This window comes from Phalacrocorax carbo, chromosome 5 (assembly GCF_963921805.1).
Source record: "Phalacrocorax carbo chromosome 5, bPhaCar2.1, whole genome shotgun sequence".
In the NCBI taxonomy this organism is placed as follows: domain Eukaryota; kingdom Metazoa; phylum Chordata; class Aves; order Suliformes; family Phalacrocoracidae; genus Phalacrocorax; species Phalacrocorax carbo.
The window spans coordinates 55,506,557-55,530,591 of NC_087517.1; the positions used below are offsets into that span (position 1 = coordinate 55,506,557).

The 24,035-nt window shown below is 39.9% G+C and overlaps 1 protein-coding gene across 8 annotated transcripts in view; it reads left to right on the forward strand.

Moving 5' to 3' along the window:
- Positions 1-24,035, forward strand: part of SERGEF (secretion regulating guanine nucleotide exchange factor) — a 165,574-nt gene that overhangs the window by 1,920 nt on the left and 139,619 nt on the right. For 7 of the 8 annotated variants that reach the window (XM_064452593.1, XM_064452594.1, XM_064452595.1 and 4 more), the window contains exons 3-8: positions 639-794; positions 1,153-1,247; positions 3,478-3,538; positions 4,324-4,437; positions 4,756-4,818; positions 8,207-8,365. In XM_064452593.1, the coding sequence (XP_064308663.1) occupies positions 639-794; positions 1,153-1,247; positions 3,478-3,538; positions 4,324-4,437; positions 4,756-4,818; positions 8,207-8,365 (648 nt within the window). The remainder of the gene's footprint in view (positions 1-638; positions 795-1,152; positions 1,248-3,477; positions 3,539-4,323; positions 4,438-4,755; positions 4,819-8,206; positions 8,366-24,035) is intronic. The other variant, XM_064452596.1, reaches the window with a different exon arrangement.

Consider the following 24,035-nt stretch of genomic DNA (forward strand, 5'->3'; position numbering starts at 1 on the left):
ATTTGGTGCTGCCACCTATCCGTGGCTTCTGTTCCTGAACAAGTACCAGTTCTTAGTTGCAAAACAGGTTTCTCCCATGCCAATTAACTTAATATTTTTTGGAAATTGGGGAAATTTCTGTTTTGATTATCTTCTGTGGTTACTTTATGGCTATGTGAGGACTGTTTTATAACTGTTTCATACAACAGTTTTTCTTACAAAGCAGCCAATTTTTCTGTATAGAGGATGAAGGGGTGGGAGGTTATTAAATCTTGAGAAGCTTTAAGGTAAGGAGCAGAAGATAACATCTGGTCTTTGAAAGGTTCTGCTGTATGCTGTAGCTAATTATGGGGAAGAAGGGATACAGATAGATGTGAGATGTGAACGGGATGAAAAACTTCATTGTGGATCTTAGTGAGAGGTGCCTGTCTTACCCTATGGATTGTCTCCCTTGACAAACCCAACTCTCCATAACTGTGCTTATTCAGAGGTGTTTCTGATGCATTAGAAATAACTGTTTCTTTTTGTTTTTGCTCGATTGCAGTGCTTAAAATGACACGTTATCACTGTTGTTATTTGTCACAGGATCTCATGGCATGTATGCTTGTCTTTTTAGTCTGAAGTAGAACATGTGTTTTTTTTTTTTTTTTTTCTTCCAGGTGCGGGAGAACTCTTTGTTTGTGGCCATAACAAAGACGGGCAGTTGGGATTGAATCACACAGAGGACGTGCTGCATTTTACTTTGTGCGCTGCCCTGTCTGGCTTCTGTGTAAAACAAGTTGCCTGTGGCTGGGATTTTACAATCATATTAGTAGGTAAATCTGTCTCTGTAAGAGCTGGAGAAATATGTTGATGTAAAGAATATGCTGAAAGTTCCGCATATCCACATGCTGTTGCTTGTGTGATGCACAGGCACTCAAGTTTTAAGCTACTTAAAAAGTAGTTTACCTTGCAAACTAAATGACTCCATGTTCTTTGCATCCCAGTGAACTTTGGACCTTTGCTGAATGTGATGTGTAAGACCAGAAGCCTATGGCCTGAGGGACTTTGGAATGGGACATGTTAGGTCCTTTTCTGAGCTATTTGGCTGAGATATTTTGCTTGTTAGAATGTTATGGTGCTTTGCTTTTGCTCACAGGTTTACTGATTGGGCTCTAATGCTTCATTTTGCAGGATCTGGGCTAGTTCTGTCCTGTGGGTCTAACTCTTTTGGACAATTAGGAGTTCCTCAAATATCAAGTCCATGCTTGATTCCACAAAAGATTGAGGTAAAGATTTAAAAGAAATTGTGCTTCAGAGCTCTGTACTTTATATTGCTTCCGGCAACTTGCAAAGGTCATCTGACCTCAGTGGGCTTTAGGCCAGACTCTTCAACTATTTTTTTATAGAGTCTGTCTGTTACAGTAAACTTATAAAGTAAAGGACCAAAGATAGTTGTTGACCTAGAAATGAGAAGCTAAGGCTGCCTTTCTTGTTGTATGAGGAATTTGTCCACTTCTAACAGAAAGCTCTTTCACTAGGGTTTATAACATTTAATAATGTGTTAAGATAACATCTGGAGAATGACTCTGATGCTCAGATGACGTGAAGTGATACTAAAGGTAGTGAAACTGCAAGTTTACTTCAGCTGAAGTTTTGCCTCAAGTTTGCCAGGTACTAGATATGTTTTGCTACATGAAGGGTATGTGTCTTCGCTGTACTTTGTTGGAGGTTTTTGCATAACAGCTCAAAGTAAAACAAAATGAGCCAACAGTAATCCACCCCTGGAAAAAAAAAAAAAAAAAGAGCTGCATGATGGAGTTCAACAAAGTTAGCTATGCCAGTTCTTTTGATCTGTTGCTCTTGTGCTTGTGGAGCAGTTCTGTTTTTTAAGTATGTGTTGGTTTTTTTAAGTGTGTTTATAACTGTCAGAGTTTCTTCCCCTGAAATGAGGACTGTTTCTGAGGACTGAGTATTACTGGCTGTCAAAACCATTAGATAAATGTGAGAAAGCCAGAATGTGCAGCTGCTGGAAAACTAGACCTGAGAGAATAAACTTCAGTTTTCACTTTTGATATTAAAATGATTTTTACTTTTGCATGTAAAGGAACTGACAAGTACGTTGACTCACTTCTGATCTGACCTTCAGTATTTGTGAAACAATACCGACTTCCAAGGAAATAGGATGGAAAGTTAGATAATTTCTCTGTTGTTGAGTATCTTCAATTGTAAATGCTAAATGGTGGACTTTCACAGCAGCGCTCGTGCTGTTCCTGTAAGTCATGTGGAAGTCTCTGGTGATATTTGTAGGTGAGGCACTGTTGAGTGTGAGTAGGGAGCTTGGAATGTAGCCCCATATTAATTGCTGTAAAATGTTTTAAGTAGTAGGTACTAAGACTTCTGTAACATCAGAAAAGCTTTCCTGTTGTAGGCTATAAGCCTAACAGTTTAAGTAAATTTCTCACAGGATTTCTAATTAACCCCTAATTTACACTGTAGTTTCTTATTTGGAGAACACTAATGAAACTCTTTTCTATCCACATGACCTCTCATGTCTAATGAAAGTAATACCTTCAGAGGAGAAAGGATTCTCGGACAAGAAATTCAGCCTCATGGCTCATGGAAGATACTCCTTTGCTTTTTAAATGTAGGAAACGAAGGACAGCTGATCCCCTAGGTAACCCCTAGTGAATAGGAGTTAACTCACCTGATGTTTCTGCATCCTTGACATTTCCTGGGACCATCAATCCAGTAAGGTGCCTTGAAAATGGTAGTATTGACAGTGCTAATCTGAATCTATGTCCTCCCTGCCATGTGGACCATTCATTTAGCTGGAATATTTTCTCTTCTGGTTTGTATCCTGTTAAATGCTTGGGCTTGATGCCATCTATTTTGAATAGTGTCACATCTGTGACAAGATAATAAATTTGCAGAGTACTCAGAAGTGGAAAAGTGCCAGAATTGAAGTACCTTCTGTAAACTTAAGTCACTCATTTTATGCAGCTGTGAGTTGGTATAGTCTTCTTTCGCATGATTGTACTGGGCAGCCTTCAGTGGTGTAGCTGGTACTATCAACTGTATTGTCTGTGATCAGAGGGCTTGGTAAAACTGAACAGTTTGATGGAACTTATTACTGCTTGTCACTGGTATTTTTGGAGGTTTTGGTGTAATTCTTGAGGAACACTGTGTTAAAATTAGGTAATAAACATATCTGTATTGCCAAGAAGGTTCCTTTTTCCATGTGTGGATATTGACTGTGGCTTTTTATTTATTGCCATAAAGCTGTGCATCCAGTTGCTTTGCTTGATTTTTTTTTTTTTTGGAAGATGCTCCCACTAATTTTTGTTGGCCAAAATTTACTTCCTGTGTGATAAAAAGTGTTGATATGCATTGTGACATGCAGGTTGGAATTGTGAGAACTATTTTCATAGCATTCCACTTCTGTGTTTGGCATATTTTTCTTTTAAAGGCACTAAATGCAAAAAGCAACTAAAATATATTTTTCTTTTACTTGAGTAGTCTCTCAAAGAGAAGGTGGTGGATGTTGCTGCAGGACTGAGACATGCCCTTGCTGCTACAGGTAAACATGTCATCATTCTTGTATCATTTCAGTAACAAATGAAATGGAATTTTAATGGCTTGGAGGGAGAGAGAGGGAAAAGATGAAGTTTATTTTAGCTTTTTTTTTTTTACAATTGAAGAACAACAAAGTACACAGGCTCCTTTATTTTGGTTTAATTTTACATGAACTTTAGTATGGGTTGCAGGCAGTGGTGTCTAGCTGAAAATGCAGAGGAGATGCTTGGAAGAAGAGTGGGATCTCTGGTGCCTATATGAATACTGGGAATTAAGCTTCCCTGAGTGGTGCTCTCAGTGGGCATCTTGATTCAGTGCTAGGTCAAGTCTCTGAAAGGTCCTGAGGAGAAGACAAGTGACTTTACTCCCTCAGTGTGCTGGACTGCACAAACAAATTAGTATGAAGAGAAGGAAGGGCAGAGAAAGTGCAATGAACTCATAGTAATAAATAATTGTGTCTGTTCCTGAGGCGCCACAGCTTATAGGACTTCTGTTCCTGAGCCCTCAATAATGTCCTGATATAGGCCTTAGAGAGCTGAGACAGGTCACTTAGTATCTTCTTAGTTTTCTTACTTGTATAAATGAGACTACAACTGTTTGTTGCTTGATGACTTCACCAGCGTTGTCTGTATGTTTATGAAGTATGTTTTTGGCATAAAGGTCTTTTAAAGTGAAATTTGAATTGGTGAAAATGAAGTGAGTATATCTTTAAAACTAATTAATGAGTTAAGTGATTTTGTTGGTGGTCGATGCATTTCAGTCTCTTCTATCTGTGTTTACTCTGGAAAGAGAGTGGTTTGGTGTTTCAGTGGGGAACTGGCATGGCATCTTGGGCAAAGCGTGCAAACCAAGGAAAAACCCTCCCTCTGTTCTTGACAGCGAAGGAGCCCTGTGAAGTAACAGGTAATCCGGGAATCCGATTCCTCTGTAAGGGTGGATAGAGCAGAAGTATAATTTAGAGTGACATGTAGCATCCTTTTATTATAAAGCCACTTGGTATTATAAACATGTAATGGAGTATCTGAAGGATAGAATGGGTGTACAAGTTGGTAATCTATGGGGGAAAGTGATAGTGAGTCTTGCAACATCTATGGCCCAAAAGCAGAGGCATTTGTTATAAAATTCATCATCATCCTGTTATAGATTGATACAGCTCTGTTTTATGTCTATGCATGAAATTATATCTGCTTTACAAATTTTATGAGACTAACTTTTCTCTAGGCCTGGAAGATGTAAAGGTGAAGAGGGTTGCTGCAAGCTCCTATCATTCGGTATCACTCACAGGTAGGCCTTAGGTATAGAAATGAAAGTCCTTGTCTTGGCCTGTACAGGTTTTTGTGCTTTGGAAATGTCCATCAATTTTGGTTACGCTGGTAAAATTTGATTTGGCCTTGTTAGTGCTGGTTAACTGTTTTGTAGTGGTTTTGGATTCTGAGAACTTTTTTTTAAAGAGCTGGATTCATGTTTTGAATTCTCTGAATTCTGTGTATGTTTTTCTTGGGGTCAGGTGTGACTTGGCTCTTATGAGTAAGTAAGGGTCTGGGCTCTTAATGATTAGAAACTCTGAAAGGATTTGTGGAAGCATGTGGTTGGTTAAGTGTCTGGAGCTGCAGCATGATGATGTATTAGGTAACTTTGGATGGATGAGCGCTGGGACAAGTGCAACTCTGTCCGTGGAGAAAAGGGTATGTTAGGTGGTTTTCACAAGGAAGGCTGCCGTGGCTATCCTACTTCTGCTACATGAGCTAATGCCTCCACGTGGGGCTGTGCTGTGCAGGGACGTGAGATGGTCTGGAGCTATCTTAGGTGGCACTAATATAACAGTGTGCAGATCTCTGTGAGGTAATGTAAGAGCACAGGGCTTATTTAAAGCAGTAGGAAGTTGCTTTAATCACTTAGGCATTTCCATAATGTCTGCCATTTGTCCTCTGATCTTTAGGCAGTGCTCCCATGCTGGGGTATTAAGTATCCAGTAATAAAAGTCCAATAAAGATTTAAAATTTTTTTTTTTTCCTTTGGCAGATGGGGAGAAGGGGAAACAGAATAGCTTTTCATGCTGTAATCTTACAGTTTTGAAGTGTGGAAACATACTGGCAAAGACTAGTCTTTGTAAGGTTCAAACTTTACAGGGACAAGTTCTTAGCAAACATGCAGCCATCTGGTACCTCTGCCATCATCAAATGGATCACTGGAGTATTTGCTTATGCAGATCTAGAGAGATTTAGTTGTATGGGAAGGTGTAAATTATATTGAATTCTGAGATGCAAAGCGTATGTGCGATTAGTGAAAAACTATAAGGACAAATAGAATTTACTTTAGTTAATTAGCACTCTATATTTAGAGAGTGAGCAGATTATTATTTTGTGCTTTTGCTTTTTACTTAAGAGAGCAGCCTATTTGGCAGCAGGGGGATCAGGATTAAGAAAGTATGTGTGTAAGATTTTAAGGGCTATTGCTGCCCTTCGTCCTGCAAGATACTTGTTATCTTTAAAATATGAAGTATTTTAAATAATACTTGATATAGTAAAGATACTGCTGTGGGGTGTAGTATTTAAATGGGGATTTTATTTTTTTTTTTCTAGGAATCTTTCACTCTGTGATGCATTGTCTTTGGCTCTGTTTCATGAGCCACATGCTGGTAGGTTACCAAACACCCACAGTCAGGCAGGTTTTTGACATAGGCAGGGTTGTTTTGCAAATATGAACGATGGCTGTTTCAAAAAACAGGATCATAGTCTACTGGTACACAAATGGGCCCAAAACCTCCAGCGGTGAGAATATGGTGCTAAGTCATAGTGTCTAAGTTTTTGTTAAAACCTACTCAGGAAATGAGATGAGGGTTGAGCATGTGACATTTCCCAGGATAAAGGAAACACCTTCTGGAGAAAAAATGGAGGTGACAGAAGCAGTGAATGTTAGTTGTAGAAATATGAATGGCTATAATGTTTTTCTTTGTTGAAACAAGCTGTTCCCATCACCTTTTTTTTTTTCTTCTCTCCAGAAGGTATATGTACTTCACTCTGGGAAGGAATTTATCAATTTTAGTGGCAAATTTGAATGAAATTATTGCTTGATTTGTTTTTCCATGTCAACTGTGGTGTTTTATCGAGGAATGTGGGAAGTCCTGCAGATGACTGTCAATAATGTCTAACTTGACAAGTAGTGGCTTCTCCCCCCGCCTCTTTCTCTCATTTTTCACCAGCAGTACTACAGTGGAATTCTCCCAGCTCATTCCTTCTGTTACTGTTACCAAACTGAGATAATCAAATATGTTGTAGCCTACATCCGACTTTTTTTTTTTCCCCCTCTGAAAGGTTTACTTTTGTCATGCTGCTTGTCAAGAGTTCATTGCTGACCTGAGACTTACAGAAGCTTTGAGTGTTGTGGACGTGTTCTGAACAATTCCATGTTGCAAATGATATGACTTCCAGACTTTCTGGGCCCATGATCATGTACTTTATGTGTGCAAGACTTATTTCTTATGATTGCAGCTTGTACAGGGTGGCAAAAGACTTTGGGAGGCCTGATGCAGCTCATGTTCTTTTAAGTTTTTTTTAACATGGAGGCCTAGAACCTGGGCAGAATGATTTTGTGCTGAAAAGATTAAACTAATGATATGTAATATCTGCAGAAGGACTCATCTAAACAATCACCTTGTTACTGTCAATTGGTCATTAGGCTGTGAGCAACTCCAACTTGCACCAGTGAAACATATGAAGCAATGTGGATGTTTCTGTAAATATAATTATCCTTGTTGGTGAAATCCTGGAGTATGCACTTGCACAAATGCTTATTTTAGAAGTGGGGTGGGAGAAGACAAGTAATTACTTACAGAAGTCTCTCACTAGTTGTCTAGCATTGTTTTGAGGCATGAAAATATTTTAATTTTGCCTTGTGATGAGTGGTAACTGCTTTAGTTGTATGTTCATAGCTGTGTGTCACACAGCTTCCTTCCTTTAGGGAGTGACTGAGCAAAGTGAGGAAAAAGCATTAAACTGTTCCTGCTTTGGGGGATTTACTGAATTTGCTCAAGCTGAAGGCAGGAGAGGAATGAGCAGAGCTAGGAGTCTGTAGCTCTTGTAGAGGGTAGAGAGGCTGGGAGACTGTAATGGAGAGCAGGAGCAGCCAGCTAGGTTTTGAAGTCCCAGATACAGGAGGGGAGTTAAATTATTTGCTTCAATTCAGAAAGTTATTTACCGGACTGAATCAAAGGTTTGGGGTGGAGGTAAAAGCTGGCCTGCGAGAACGGAGTAGGCTGAGAGGGACTGCTCAGTGAGTGTCCCCAAGATGTTTTGATTTTTTATTTTTTTCCCTCAGAGAAGTTGTCTATTGTGGTTAGTTTTCTAATAACTTGGCCTTTATTATAAACATCTTTCAGTTGTCTTTGAGAAACACACAGGTGAAATGAGATCTAGGCAGTTTGATGTGAAAGCTCTGGTTGTTTCAGGAGTTAGTGTAGCCATCAGAAAACAGGCTATATTGTTAAGGCCCTTGCAAATATTCCTGATATCCTAGTTACAGTGTGCATGCATGTGGTAGGAAAAAGTGTACAGCAAAAAACAAATTGAAATATTTTTCTTTCCTCAGCACCACTGAGTTGAGACAGAGCCTGTATCTGGTGGTGTTCTATGTATATCACTTTCAACAAATTTTATTCCTCTGTCTGTTGTAGATGAAGGACACCTGTATGTCTGGGGTAGGAACAAACATGGGCAGCTAGTGAGCAAAGAGATCTTCCTTGTTGAGCCCAAGAAGATTGAGACTCAGTTTTTCTCACATGACAAGATTGGAGCAGTTTGGAGTGGCTGGACCCACTTGGTGGCACAAACAGGTAGGATATCTAAAAAGCAGCAACATATGGCACCAAAGCAGTAAATTGTCTTTGTTGCATGCAAACAGTGTTCTTTCTCATTGATACTGGTTGGATGCAGAGTTTTGCAGTTTCACCTGAGCAGTGATTGTCTCTTGCAAATGATAAGGACAGACATCCTTTGGCTTCTGTCCCTAAAGTGTTATTGTGCTTATAGATCAGAGGGCCTAGCATCTTCATAAATGCAGTAGCACCTGCGTGTACACACTAGAGGGTTGCAGCCTTGCTGCATCATCAGGTTACTGGTATACCAGAATATATATGAGCTTCTAAAGGTCATTCTGCTGGATGAGTTATGACAATCTCTGGAGAAAAAGAATTTGGTGGAAAACTTGCTGCAGAGAATAGACAGGTAGGAACAATATGGCTGCAGCTTCCAAGACACGTGACTATATTTGGCAGGAAGCTATAGTCAAAACTCTGATTCAGGCATAGGAATCAGGGAGGGGGGCAGTTAATCCTGAGCAAGTGTGTGTCTGAAAGGCCTGGAGGCATAGGTATGTGCCGTTGCCAGGTTACCTGAGTGTTAGCTGAGGGTCTTAAGAACCGGCATAGCTGAGAAGCCTCTGCTTTTGCCATCCCATTTGAGGACACATGGTCTCATTGCAGTAAGTGAAATAAATTACATGGCTTTGCACAACTGTACTAACCTTCCTGTACTTTAAGAGTGAGCCTAACTTTTTGTGCTGCTCTTCTTTAGTAAAGTGTTTAAGGACAAATAAAAGTAATGTGTTAAGAAAGCTAATAAACTAAAATAAGTTGGCTGGCATGTTTGTGTTTGTGGTCAAACCCAGAAAATATTTAGAAAAGATAGGTAAAAAGAGGCATCATTAGACTTGAAGAGCATCCCCGGAAGATGAAATGAAAGAATATTTTATATTGAAGCTGTACCTTCCTGGGAACCTTTCCAGTAAGGATAGTGTGACGGCTTGCCACATGTAGAGGGCTGCAAGGTTAGAGTCTACATTCTAGAAAGGTTAGATGCTAGAGATCAGAGGAAGGTTATGTAGTAATGACATTCATGCATAAAAGGGTAGTTGATCTGATGAAGGTCACTTGAATGCATTTATATTGTTGCTCTGTTGTGAAATACAAAGGCAGGAGAGAAAGGTATATGAGATGGAAAGGTAGGGCAGACATCTTAAACTATTTTGTGGTGGTGACATGTGAAGAGTCTGTGCTGTTTGCTTCTTCTGTTGCACACAGTGCAGTGTGGTAAAGACTGACAAGAGTAAGTCATTCTTCCATAGAACAAACAGACCAGCCAGAGTTGTATTAGCAGGGGTAGCATACGTGCATGTCTGTTTTTTACCCTGTATAAGCTGCCAGGTGTGGAAATAAAGAGCAGATGGAAGTGTTTTTGCTAGAGTCATGTTGATATTGAGGAGCCTATTGGTCTGTCAGGGTACAACCTGTTTGTTAGGAAAACTGCAGAAGGGGCCACAGATCCGTTACTGATATTTGCTGGGTTCTGTAATTATGGGTACTGGTTCAAGAAGTGCTTAGCCTTCAGCATGTGAAATTTTATTTAAATGGAGTTCTCACATGCCCAGAGGTCAGCATGTGCTTAAGTGTTCTGCTAAACTGGTGCTGTAAATCCTGAAGCAGTTACACAGTAACGTCCCTTGCTGTGTGGGAACAGTGTCTGTTTTAATTACCACATACTGTGAACTCTCGGTGCTAGAATTTGGAGGGATGTGTGATGCATGACTAGAAAAATAAATTAGTGAAGTGCTATGTTCCATAGCATTCATTGTCTGACATCAAACTACATAAGAAATGTCATATAAAAAAACTGCATTACTCCAGCAGCTCTCTTAGCTATTTAAAATAAATGATTAAACTCTGATTTTTAGAGGATGCTATATTGAGAATTTCAGAGCTGTAATCAGTGCTACATGCTGCTTGGAAACTTCTTGGGTGGAGTAAGGGAATTTTACCTCAAAATGTATATTTCTTGAATAAAGTTCTTAGTGTCGTCCTCAGTGTTGTTCTCACTGGAACAGAAGTGGTAGAAAAAAGGTATTAGGATAACCTAATTTTTAAAAAGAGAGTCTTGTCAACATGACTTGCCTTGCTTCACTTTCTTAGTAATGCATACCTACTAAGTAGAACTTCCCTTAAGTTCTAGTAAACTTAATGTTTCACTTAGTTTGTACTTATCCCTGGCCATTACAGAAATGAAGTGAATATTTTAGTATGTGATTTTAAAAAGATAAAGACCCAAGTATGTTGAGTGACTAGCAGGGATATTTTTTTTTAATGTCTGAAAGGAATTTAAATAAAAATACGCTGACCTTTTACATCTGCATTAGAAAACTGGCCAAGCAATGCAGTGGCATGAGTTATTGCTGAAACTTAATTTTATGTATTTAGAATTTTAAATCTCTTCACAAGTCAATGGACCTGAACCTAAATCATCCAGAATCAAATTTTGAATGGCCTTTGGCAGTGTCTAGATACCAACCAGAATCTCATGGAATTTTCAAGGGTTGCTCAGCTACTAGACATAGTGTGAGCTAAGCACTTAAGTGTTTCTGAAAAATCACTCGCTGCCTGTGATTAAACTTGCAGCTAAGTAACTGAAAAATGCAGCCCACTTGAAAACTTCCCTGCATGCAGTTCTTCATTATTTTTACCTCCTTCTAGCAAAGGAGGAAATGCTGCTTGACTTTCCTGGTGCTGAAGTCACATAAACCAGTGGTCTCCAAAGTTTATTGATTGTGGACACCTATCAGAAAAAAATTTCTTTTTGAGCACTCACCCCCAATATATGTGTATTTATTGATTTATAAATTATAGACACGTACTACTGTAATATGTTATGCAAACTATAAAACATGTACAACAGAAGATTTAAAAAGGATGAGATAAAGATGAAATAAACACTACTTAAAATATTATTTTATAAACTAAAGCAATTTATTAAATGAAAATATTTATTATTTTCTTCCTGCCCTCCAGTGGATTGCCTTGCATATCCCATTTCAAAATTACAAACTGCCAGTTCTTGACTGCAGAACTAATGGAGCAGTGAAAAGTAAATTAGATGGTGATGTTGTTAAAAGCAACAGTCTGGAGGAGTAGTGGGCAGTTTCATGGATGCAGTGGTTTGACACTTAGTGAGTCCAAGCAAGTTACCAACTTTGTTATTAGAAAAAAGGAGCACAGCATAAATATTTTCTTCTTCTGTATTAAGCTTTCCCTCTTATCTAAACTAGCCTGTTTGAAAAGTCTTGCTTTGTTTTTCCTTCATGCTATTGGCAAAATTTTGCATTGTAACCTAAAGCAAAATACACAACTTTTTTTTAATTTCTTCCCCACTCTGTCCTTGCAACTGATTTTAGTTGCACCTGAAATCACTTTAATACCCGCATCTCTTTCATGTGTTATATTCTACCTCATTCAGCAGCTGATAGTCCTGTTTCCTGTAACTTCTCTTCAGAGTTTGTTCAACTCTCATTTCCTGTTGTTTCTGTCGTAAAGCAGTTTAGAATCAAGAATTAAATTCCTGAGAAATTAATTGCTTGTCTTAAAGACATTAAGGTTTAGGGAAGATTATGGAGCAGATAATCTTGGGTTCCATCACGTGGCATGTACAGGACAACCAGGTGATCAGGCCCAGTCATCATGGATTTATGAAAGGCAGGTCCTGCTTGACTAAACTGATCTCCTTCTATGACAAGGTGACCTGCTTAGTGGATGAGGGAAAGGGTGTGGATGTTGTCTGCCTAGACTTTAGTAAAGACTTTGACACCATTTCCCACAGCATTCTCCTGGAGAAACTGGCTGTTCATAGCTTGGACAGATGTGCTGTTCTCTGGGTAAAAAACAGGCTGGATGGCCGGGCCCAAAGAGTTGTGGTGAACAGAGTTAACTCCAGTTAGTGGCCAGTCACAAGCAGTGTTTCCCAGGGCTCAGTGTTGGGGCCAGTTCTGTTTAATATCTTTATCAATGATCTGGACGAGGGGATCGAGTGCAACCTCCATCAGTTTGCAGACAATACCAAGTTGGGTGGGAGTGCTGATCTGCTCGAGGGTAGGAGGGCTCTGCAGAGGGACCTGGGCAGGCTGGATCGATGGGCCGAGGCCAATTGTAAGAGGTTTAACAAGGCCAAGTGCTGGGTCTTGCACTTGGGTCACAACAACCCCATGCAACGCTACAGGCTTGGGGAAGAGTGGCTGGAAAGCTGCCCAGTGGAGGAGGACCTGGGGGTGCTGGCCAACAGCTGGCTGAGCATGAGCCAGCAGTGTGCCCAGGTGGCCAAGACAACCAACAGCATCCTGGCCAACAGCATCAGGAATAGTGTGGCCAGCAGGAGCAGGGAAGTGATTGTCCCCCTGTACTCAGCACTGGTGAGGCCACACCTCGAGTACTGTGTGCAGTTTTGGGCCCGAGTACAAGAAAGACATTGAGGTGCTGGAGCGTGTCCAGAGAAGGGCAACAAAGCTGGTGAAGGGTCTGGAGAGCAAGTCTGATGAGGAGCAGCTGAGGGAGCTGGGGTTGTTGAGCCTGGAGAAGAGGAGGCTGAGGGGAGACCTTAACACTCTCTACATCTACCTGAAAGGAGGCCGTAGTGAGGTGGGTGTCATTCTCTTCTCCCAAGTAACTAGCATTAGGACAAGAGGAAACAGCCTGAAGTTGCACCAGGGGAGGTTTAGATTGGACATTGGGAAAAAAAAAATCTTCACTGAAAGGGTTATCAAGGACTGGAACAGGCTGCCCGGGGAAGTGGCTGAGTGACCATCCCTGGAGGTGTTTAAAAACTGTGTAGATGTGATGCTTAGGGCCATGGCTTAGTGGTGGACTTGGCAGTGTTAACAGTTGGACTCAGTGATCTTCAGGGTCTTTTCCAACCTAAATGATCCAGTGATTCTACGGAGTGTTTTCATAGGATGTTGTGTTTTTCATTTGACCCTGAACTGATCCTCATCAGCTCCAATTCTTTATTTTTTTAAATCACAGAGGTTTCTGTTGGACTATTTCCATTGTACACAATCTTACTGTAAAATAACTCACAAAATCCTTCAAGATGGCAAACTGCCTCTTTTTCTACCTTGGTTACTGATTCCCATGAAGATACAACCTATTAGGCTTTGTGGCACCTTCAAAGTAAGTTATATTATTCTGCTACTAGTGATGGTTCCAGTTGATGATGGTTGGCCCAAAAAGATTAAGGATGAGAGACCCTGGTTGGTTTTTGCTTAGGTCTATGATATGAACTTGCTAATGTCTTTGGCTTAGTTGTTATTTTCTGCATGAATGCTTGTATCAAGTGACTTTCAGGCTTGCTTTTCAATTATGACAGTACTGTTATTGTTTTATGTGAAGGACAGACCAGATACATTCTTCTGGCCTTGGACTCCAAGTGCAAGTATTATTCTCTTCAGGCAACCGCTCTGTAAAATGGCTTGCTTCCTTTCCAGTGCTCTGCTTAATGGCAGAAGGAGCACCACTGCAGTATAGGTGATATTATTTTTGAATAATAACAGGCAGCTGTCTTGCATCACTCTGCTTAACATGTCAAATTTAATTTGTGGTCCTCCTCAGGTTGATACAAACCCTGTGAGGGTAACTGCTGAGAGAGGTTATTGCTTAGATCATTTAAAAGAGAGCTAAGTGGTGGCTTATAACACTGAAGATGTAAATCAGGCTACTTTCAGAAATGATAGAACTGATCTTACTTGAAGGCAAACCTAAATATAGCAAGAGAAGTCTCTTAAAGACTTTAGAGGTGAATCATCGACTTTAATTCAAAGCAAGTTATTTTCTTTAACTGGGATGCTTAATAAATAAGCTTTCTTAATCTGGCCTGTTTTATTATCTAAGTGTTCTCCTGCATACATTCACTAATCTATTTTTCATGTACTGTCACATGAAATTAGGCCTTGTTTGAGCTCAGATAAAGAATTCCAAGCTCTTTCACCCAGAAGGAGTTACCTTAAAAATGCAATTAAAATGGTGTTTTTGCTGCCTATGCAAAACTGCCTACAGCTAAAAAGTCTTGGAAGAACAAAATGCCTTGGCATAGCCTGAGTAAATTCTGAATCCTCCTCATTCCAAATGTGCATCTGAATTTGTGCATCTTTGAACATCCATTGACGTCATGTCATTTAGGCCACATAAAACCACTCAGAAGTGGCATGACATGTTAGTGACCTACATGGTAAAATAGAACCCATTTCCTGTTTTGGGGTTTTTTTTTTTTTTCTGAAGCAAATGAAAATGTGTCCCTTCAAACACTGAGAGCAGATGGAGGGAATTTTTCTAATTAGCTGGCCTGAAAAGGAGGCTTCCTGCTGTAACTGCACTTGTATGTGCCTTCTCTGATGCCAATCACTAGGTAAAACTATCAGGCTTTGCTGGTAAGTGATGCAGTAGATGTGGTGTAACTGCAGGGAGGTGAAGTGGAAGGACATTGCTCTCTGGCACCTGAGCAGTGCAGTGTCAGCCCACTAGAGGTCCTTTCCAGTTTTCTTTTGAATCAAGACTCAGCAGCCTTCCTCATATTGGAAGGAATACTTTCTTTGCCTTGAATTTTTCAGCGGCTCCCTAGGACAACAAATACTGATTTTTTTTTATTTATTTTTTTTTTTAATGCTGTCTGTGATACCAGTAAGGCATCTGTTTTATGGGGACTCTTATCTTTTTAGCCGCTATAGCTGGCAGTCAAACAGTTTGAAACTTGAGCCCCTGACATTCTTTTTAATGTGAGGCAGCTGTATTTCATTTGGTAGGATGCTGGGTTTTGGGAAAACAGGTAAAATACTAGAAATTAGTTAAATGAAAAACTGTGAATTGATAGGAGCCCCCAAACCCCTTTGAAGCAGAACCTGCAAAATGAGTGTTTAAGAAAGAAAAGCCTTTGTCTGTCTGCTTTGGGCTAAGTATACTCTAACTAAAATCTGGTAAATGGACTTGCTTTTCTATGGTCTTGGTTCTATGGTTTTGCCACACATGGTTGTTCTTACCCCCTCCTTAACAATGCTGTACTTTGACGTTATGAAGCAATGCTTCAGAGCCTTCCTGTGTGTTCCTTGCTATCATAATAAACACTGTCATTGTTGTGCACTATAAGAGAAAGCAATAAAGAATGTCAGCTGAAGATGCATAGATTTTAAAGCAGAAATAGCTGCCACAGGGAAGATCATATGACTTATTCCAAAGTATGCTGTTGAATTCTACCTGTATGCCCCAGTGTTAAGCCCAGTAATTTTTGTTTGAGAGAAACATAGCCTCTAGAAGACATTTACCTGATGTTAGGTTCCCCCCCCCTTCTTTTTTTAAAAGACACTGGGTTTAGTCCAGTGACTAAACTAGATTGCCACTGGAACCACTGTACTCACCTGCTTTGCACTTATACTGGGAGGGGTGGCCAGTATTCTTTTTATATGGGTCCAGGCAGACGTGGCAGCTCTGCTAGGATGCTTTGAGAGTGTGGAAGGTTTGCCTCTGCTGCTGATAGTTTGTTCCAATGCTGAGACTTCAACTTAAGATGAAAAAGAAAAATGGCAAAGTGAATAAGAGACAAAGTGAAGGCTGAGCTGAGATCATGAATGGAATCTAACAGCAAAAAGTTGCCAGCATTAAGCCCTTGTGGCACTTTATGTATTTGTTCTAGGGCTTTTCAGGAGCACTTACAGGACCCAAGTGGGAAGGTCTATTAAGTATGAAAATCTCTCGAGTTAGGGTGAGTGGAAAATAACTTTGGACCCTGAAAACTGTGAAGCTTGAGAGAGAATAAGTTTTTAGTGCATGTACTACATGTGTGTTCAGCTGTCATCACTTTCTGATTTACACTGGTGATATGGGTGGTTTACAACATATACATCTCACAATCTGAGCGATAATGGAACTTCTGGTTACACTGAAAGACAGATTTCAGATGCATCTGGTTTTGGCTGGCAGATTTTAAAACTTTGGGGCCTGTCTTGAAGGTCTTCAATTTGATTACAAAGAGTAGAGCATGGAAATGGGAGAGAAAGAAATGTACAAGCTTGGGGACCAAAATTCAGAAATTAAAGCTTTGCAGAAATTAGTATGGGTTTTGTGGGTAATTAACAGTGTGCAATAAAAGGATTAAAGGTTCTAGGTGGAAATTGCCTTATTTTCTGTATTGTCATCAAAGCTGGCTCCTTGTTGCATCACCAATCCATCCCTCACTGCTGTTTCAAGTTTCATGATAAGTATTTTTAAGCAAAGCTTGTACAAGCTGCTGAAGGAGGGGTTGGTGGGAACTGTGCAGTATGTTACTCGGGCATTCTGTTCCTGGCTGGCAGCCTGCTGGGGGACAGGGGATGTACTAGCTCTTCAAGGTTTTGGGATGAAATTTGTGGCATGTTTGCACTCAGTGAGTGCTCTGAAAGTTGAAAGGTGTCTGGGCTGGGAGAGCTGAGAGAATAAAATGGAGCATTGACTTGACATTGTATGGGTGCATGTAAGATTTATAGGTGTGAAGTCCAGTGTTTAAGTCAGTTCAAGATGTTTAACATACCTTAAGCTTATGTGTGTTGAGTTCTCATTCTGAATTGGATTAATTTTAGATTTTTCCATAGAGACACATAGGTAAGTAAGTACTTAAGCTCTGCAAAATACATGTGTATAAACTATAAAGTGTCCTGGAAATTTGTGGGATTCTACTATTTATTTTCTGTAAATACATTAATGCAGAGAGTTGAATTTGGTAATTAATTTATAGGAAAGGAATAATGTCTTTTGGCAGAAAGTTACTTTCCAGTCATGAATCATCCCATTAATGCAAAAACTTTGAGGAAGATACAGTAAAGCTAATGAACTGGCACACTAAGATTTTTGTTTTTTCTCAAGTGTTACAGTTTGGGCAGCCCTGTGATAGCTCTTTCTAGTGAGGACATTCCCTCCTCAAACAGCAAGAAGGAAGTCCTCTTGAGGTTAATCCTGTCCTTTTGAGAGCTCTGAAAGCAGATGTCCAGATTCCTCATACAGTCTTAAACTGTTTCTTTCAGTAATACAGAATTCTGCTCCAATGAGACTGGTTTCTGTTGTTGCAATTTGGTCCTCAAGTCTGCTTTGCCTACAGGAACAATTGTTTTGAATACTCTTTATTCTTTGCTGATGGGAACAAACCTTGATTTTTTTCACCCACCCTGAATTGAGGAAATTCCATGGCATCAGTCTTTTATAGGTACTTAGGAAAAATAGCCAAGAATGAAAAGCATTAGTGCAGTAGTGACTTCATGGAAGGCTTCTGCAAATGAGACTTAAGCAGCCAAATCCTACAACAGCTTGTCTTTGGGAAAGATGGGGGGTGTGGGATCTTGCCAGGGCCACTATAGAAGACTCTTCTTTTAACTGCCAAATTGCCACTGAATCTCAGGGAAGATCTGCTGTTAGAAGATAGATCTCAGTACTTCACAGAATCATAGAATAGTTTGGGTTGGAAGGGACATTTAAAGGTCAGCTTGTCAAATCCCCCTGCAGCAAGCAGGGACATCTTCAACTAGAGTGGGTTGCTCAGTGCCCCGTCCAACCTGACCTTGAATGTTTCTAGGGATGGGGCATCTACCACCTCTCTGGGCAACCTGTTCCAGTGTTTCACCACCCTCCTAGTAAACAATTTCTTCCTTATATCCAGTCTGAATCTACCCTCCTTTAGTTTAAAACTATTACCTCTTGTCCTGTCACAATAGGCCTTGCCAAAGAGGTTGCCCACATCTTTCCTGTAGTCCCCCTTTAAGTACTGAAAGGCTGTAATAAGGTCTCCCTGGAGCCTTCTCTTTTCCAGGCTGAACAACCCTAACTCTCTCAGCCTGTCCTCCATAGGAGAGGTGCTCTAGCACTCAGATAATTTTTGTGGTCCTCCTCTGGACCTGCTCCAACTGTCCATGTCTTTCATGTGCTGGAGGCCCCCGAGCTGGATGCAGTACTCCAGATGGGGTCTCACCAGAGCAGAGTAGAGGGTGAGAATCACCTCCCTTGACCTACTGACCACACTTCTTTTGATGCAGCTCAGGATATGGTTGGCCTTCTGGGCTGCAAGTGCACGTTGTTGGCTCATGTCCAGCTTTTCATTCACCAGTACCCCCAAGTCCTCCTCTGCCAGACTCCTCTCAATTCTTCATCCCCCAGCCTGTCTTGATATTGGGGGTTGCCCTGACCCAGGTGCAGGACCTTGGACTTTGCCTTGTTGAATCTCATGAGGTTCTCACAGGCCTACCTCTCCAGCTTGTCTTGATCTCTCTGGATGACATCCTGTCTTTCTGGTGTGTCAACTGTACCGCTCGGCTTGGTGTCATCTGCAAACTTGCTGAGGGTGCACTCGATCCCACTGTCTGTCATTGATGAAGATATTAAATAGTACTGGTCCTGGTAAACGGTGGTTCTTCTGTGTGTACTCTCTTGAGGCACAGCAGATTTATGGCTCTCCAGCACAACGGGAAGCTATTACATCCTACTCTGTGTCAGAGCCTCTTGTTTAGTTTTGTCTTACAACACGAACAAGTTTCTTATATATTTTGTTATTCCTTTATTGATAACTGAATAAACAAAACCTATTGCCTGGCTCTGGATTATACATTCTCTTGGGTTTTTTCTTGCTTTACAGTATCAGCTTTTGTTAGCAAGTTAATGATTATTTAGTTCATTGAACATTAAAACATCCTGGATTTTATTTCAAAATGGTATGGATTTGAGTTCTAGATAGATGTATATAGCTAGAAGGGATTGATATTTTCTCTGGCTTCATGAGTTGGCATTGTTCCTTGGCTTTATTTTTATACTTACAAAGTGTGTATGTGTTTGTATATGGCTTTCTGATTCTATGCTCCAATTTCTGCTGCTCCCCGCTGGGGGTTACTTCTACATGACTTTGGTAACAATCTCAAAGAAATTCTTTGTATGGTTTGGTTGCTGAGGAGGAGACTAGGTTCAATGTGAACTGAAGGTACGTTCTGAAGGGTTAGTATCAAGTGTTCAGAGTGTTTGTATGCCAAGTTTTTTCACAGAACCTTGCTAACAACATCTTTTGAGTAATTTGAGTTGTTTCTTTGGTCACTGTCCCTCTTTTGCCCCTCCTTGTTCTTAGTAACTTTTCAGTTGCTGCAGTAAATAGTTGTAATATAGCATGGCATGCGCATCTTTTGTATGTGGAGAGAGAGGTGTCAGGAAGATGCTAAACAGTCACTAATTTTGATTGAAGCTATTCATTGTAAAATAGAAGTATCAGTGATTGGCGTTAAGGGCAAAGAAACTTATCACAATATTTGTTTGAAATCCTCCTTGTAAGCTATACTGTGAGTATATTGGCAAACAGATTCAGATGGTCTATGGCGAGCAGGATTTAAATGGATTTTTGTTAAATTTAGCTTATGGTAAATGCTGAGTGTTTTTCAGCAAGAATTGTAAAACTGGAGGAAAACAGCTGTGACAAATTTTTCAGATATTTTCTGCTCATATTATGTGTGTGGCCATCTACAGAATGCCTCTCCCACAGTAGAAGGGGAAGATGCACTGCCTAAGTCTAGTCTATACAGGTTTTCCTGGCCATGACTTCCTTTGATGCTTGCTTAGTCCTGTCCAGATGTATTTAATAGTTCCTCTAGTCATGGAGTACTTTGGAGAATGACTCCAGTCATCATTCAACATTACACTGTGGGGCTTTTCTAACATAGACCACATGTGTGGGAAGAGGGACTATGCTATATTGAATTTCTCTCCTTTTTTTTGGTGCCATATCCTCTCTTTTGCTGTTGGAAATAGTGATTGTTGTGGATCTAAGTAACGTGACTGTTGTAACTTGAAGGAACTTCGATCTTTAAAAAGCTTTTAGAAAAAATGAAGCTTTAAAATACGGTTATGGCATAGATTTTGTTCAGGTCATTAGTGTGTGAAATAAGGGATTCATTACTTCCCCCCCTTGCCCCCTGCCCCTCCCCCGTTTGCTTTCTGTGGTTGGATTCCTGCAGTTTATGGCTGGCCATATATTTAGCAAATGTCATGAACAAGGTCAGACACATTAGCAAGTATGTGGAAGGTTATAGGGAAGAAAGTCCTAATGAGACCTCGCTGACAACACATGGACCCTACTAAGCAGTGAAGGATACCAAGAACATCAGGCTGAGAACTGTAGATTAAGTTGAATTTATGAAAGAATGCAAAAGCTAAAAGGGAAACCCCTGATGCCTAGCCATTTTGAAGACAGGCTTAGCTGATCATGCAAAGGTAATTGCACTTGTGTGATGGTGGCTTTGGTTGTCTGCATTCCATACTATTCCTATCAGGAATGGAAGAAAAAAAACCAACAAAAAACCTATTCCTGGTTATGATGTGTGGGACGTACCTGGGTTCCTTTTCTGCTGAAAGGCTTTCACCTGGACACTTGACAGTGGTAGCTTCCTTTTGTGTTATGAAATAATACCTTCTTATCATGCTTGTATACAGGAAACCTGTAAATGCGGTTTTTGTTCTGTTTTCAATATCCCATACCACTAGAGCCGAAAAAAGAGGACATTTTCGTTCTGAGTGTTGAATGTTATACGTCACATGATGTAGTTGCATGTAGTGGAGCGATGACAGGATTAATTGACATTTTGGCAACTCAAAACCCCTAGTAGTGTAAAGAATTGATGTGAAATAGTGAGAATTTGCACTTCAGAACTTTTGCAGCTGCGCAAAGCGGACATAACATGGTCTCAAACAGATTGAATACTTAGGAAGGTAGAAGTGCTTTGAGTTTACTTTGCGTAGAATAAAAAGCTGGAAGCTGAAACCAATCATTACATTATAGTTGAGATAATCTGTATGGCAGCTGATTGCCAAACACAATGTATATTTACTCTGCTCTTAGTTTTGTTGGTCTTTGGACATGTGTACAGAAGAAATGGCTATTGCATTTTCAAATAACTTCATTTAAAGCTATGCATTTACTAAGCTAAGCATTACTAAGCTCAGCTTTTGAAAGTTTCCTTATGTGTACACGATCTGTGCATGTACGTGGATTGATCTAGAGATCTCGTTTAACCTTAGTAGCATTTTAAGACTTAAATAGTTCTTTTCGTAATCTTTGAATTACATTTCCTGTTTAGTAATTAATTATTCAGGCTTAATGTTCACTAATGCATCTTACTATTTGACCATAGATAATATTCTTTTTAAGAGCTTAGTGGCAGTTGAATGCTTCTGAAAAACATTACCTTTTGGATCTTTTTTTCTTAAGAAACAAAAAACAAACGGGGAAAAAAAAACCCTGCAAAGCTTATCTGGCTTGTTCTTTTCATGGTTACCTTGAGGTACTTTTCAGGTGAATTTCAGGTAAGATAGTATAGGATACAGGAGACACATCAACAGTTGTGAATTTTGAGTACCAGATTTGCAGTCTTGTAAAAGGGCTTGTCCCTTTTTCTTTGACACTTGGGAATTATAATGAGATCTGCTGGGAGAGTGTATCCACTTATTTGTTAGACAGACTGGTGGCTTTAATTCTTTAAGTTATTCCGGTTGTGAGGAGGCATAAAACAATCCAATGCAAGTCTGATGAAAAAATCTCAGTTGGCCATATGTACTTGTTACGCTGTCTGTTTTTGAGTGCTAGGAATGACTGTGCTTTTGTAACATGAAGTTGTGTCTCCGTCTTAAAGTACATGAAATGGGGTATTTTCTAGTATGTAGGGTTTTAATTTTTGTGTATTTGTAAGCATTCACCTGCCTTAGCCGGAATGTTTGAGGGCTCTGAAAATACCATGACTGACACCTATGTTTTAGCACTTGGGTCTAGTATGTACACGAGTGTGGTTAACAACGGATATCCTGTAATGTTTGTTGTGTTCCTTAACAAAAATCAGTTTTCTTTCCAATTTTTTATGTGCTGCTCTGTGGCTTAATTTCCTTAAATAAAAGGTGAATGATTTTTTAAATACAGCCGATGAAAAATATTGCTTTCTTTATAAATATTGTTGAAATCCATACCTTATGATTAATTCCTACTATATAGTAGGAATATATATTGGTTTGGTTTAATTTTGACTTATGTTGATGTTGATCTCCAGAACAGTTTTCATTGTGACAATATATTTTGGATACTTTTTTTTTGATATGTAATTATATGCATGGAAGACAGATTGTGAGGGCAGTATCACAATGTAGCAAGATTAACCTGCTACCTTGAGAAACTTGGAACCAAAAGCTAAAGAGGGCCAAACCAACAGAACTGAGGAAGTGCAGTGAACAGGAACAGCTGTCAGCTGGCACTGGGTGTACCTGCTCAGAGCACCATGACCCAGAGCTGGTCTCCGGCGGCTGTGGAGCAAGCTTTTGTTGGTAAGTGAGGTGCAGTCTCAATGGCGCTGAAGGACAAACAAATCATTCCTACCCCAAGGAAAATTTTGAAGGGAAGTTTGCATGCTTTTTTTGTATGCATGTGTTGTTTTTAAAGTCCTCTTTTGTATAGGAGGAGAAGGAGCTATTTCAAGCCCAGTTTGTGGCATGGTAATTGAAATTCAGGTGCAACTCCCTCTGTTTTTTGTAGTTCCTATTTGAACTTCAGTGCAAAGACTGCCTCTCAGTGTAGGTACGTATATTCGGTGTGGATCCCAAACAGCTGAGATTGAGATCTGCAGATGAGATCTGCATATACATCTGTCCCTGAGGATGCACTTTAGGTTTTGGGGATGTCCTGCTGGATTTAAGAGCTTGTTTCGTTCAGGTCTGCTTTCTTCTCTGTCCAGTATTAGGAAGAACACAGTATGTAGTAAGAATAAAGTAATCACGATAGTTAGAAGTTTCCTCTTTTGGGACAAAGATCTGGACGATGAGATGGTATTAGTATCTGATTCATGCAGAATAGGAACCCTAGGAGGGGTGAGGTTTCCTTACGTAATTCATTCTTGGTTGTACTCAGTCATTTAATTAAAAGAAAAATTATACAAAACATTGTGAAGACAAAGATCTATTCAGGGACAGTGTTTTATGTCAGTTTTGCTAAGATCTCTGCATCATTAATATAGGAAATCTTATTTTTATAGACTTTCTAAAAATTTACCTTTACCAATCCACCCAAAATATAATTACAGAAACTCCTTTAGGAGTATGTCTTCTTACTTGTCCCTTCTGCCCCCCAATAGTAAGCAAACTGAAAATCAGTTGGCCATTTCTCATCTTGGGTTTTGGACCTTGTAACAGCCAATGGTTGTTTTGTAGGACTTTGCCTGTACACAGATGTTTTCTTTCAAGTTTGTGCCTGCTAGTGGCACAGCTGACTAGAGCCAAAGCAGCTAATTTAAAAGAAAATTTGACAATAAAACTGCCAGAGGAGAAGGTCAGGCTATGGGGACAATATAAGGGTGGCAGTGTGGATTACTAGAAGTTCATCTGGTTTGAAGAATCATCCTAACAAGTCACACAATACGAAAGAGGGTGTTAAATCCTTTTGTGCTTGTCTCTTCTTGCTTGCTTACTTTGCTAGAGATTAAAAAATCCCCACCAAACAAACGCAAAACTCCGTGGGCATGCACACAGGCAGAAGCTGATAGTTGAAATGTTACAAACTGCTGATGTGTCTGATTTAAAAATCTAGGGTAGTTATTTAAAGTTCCTCTAATCCACTGGAGCTGTGTTAGAGCAGTGTTCATCAAAACCAGGCCACCCCATTCCCTAGGGA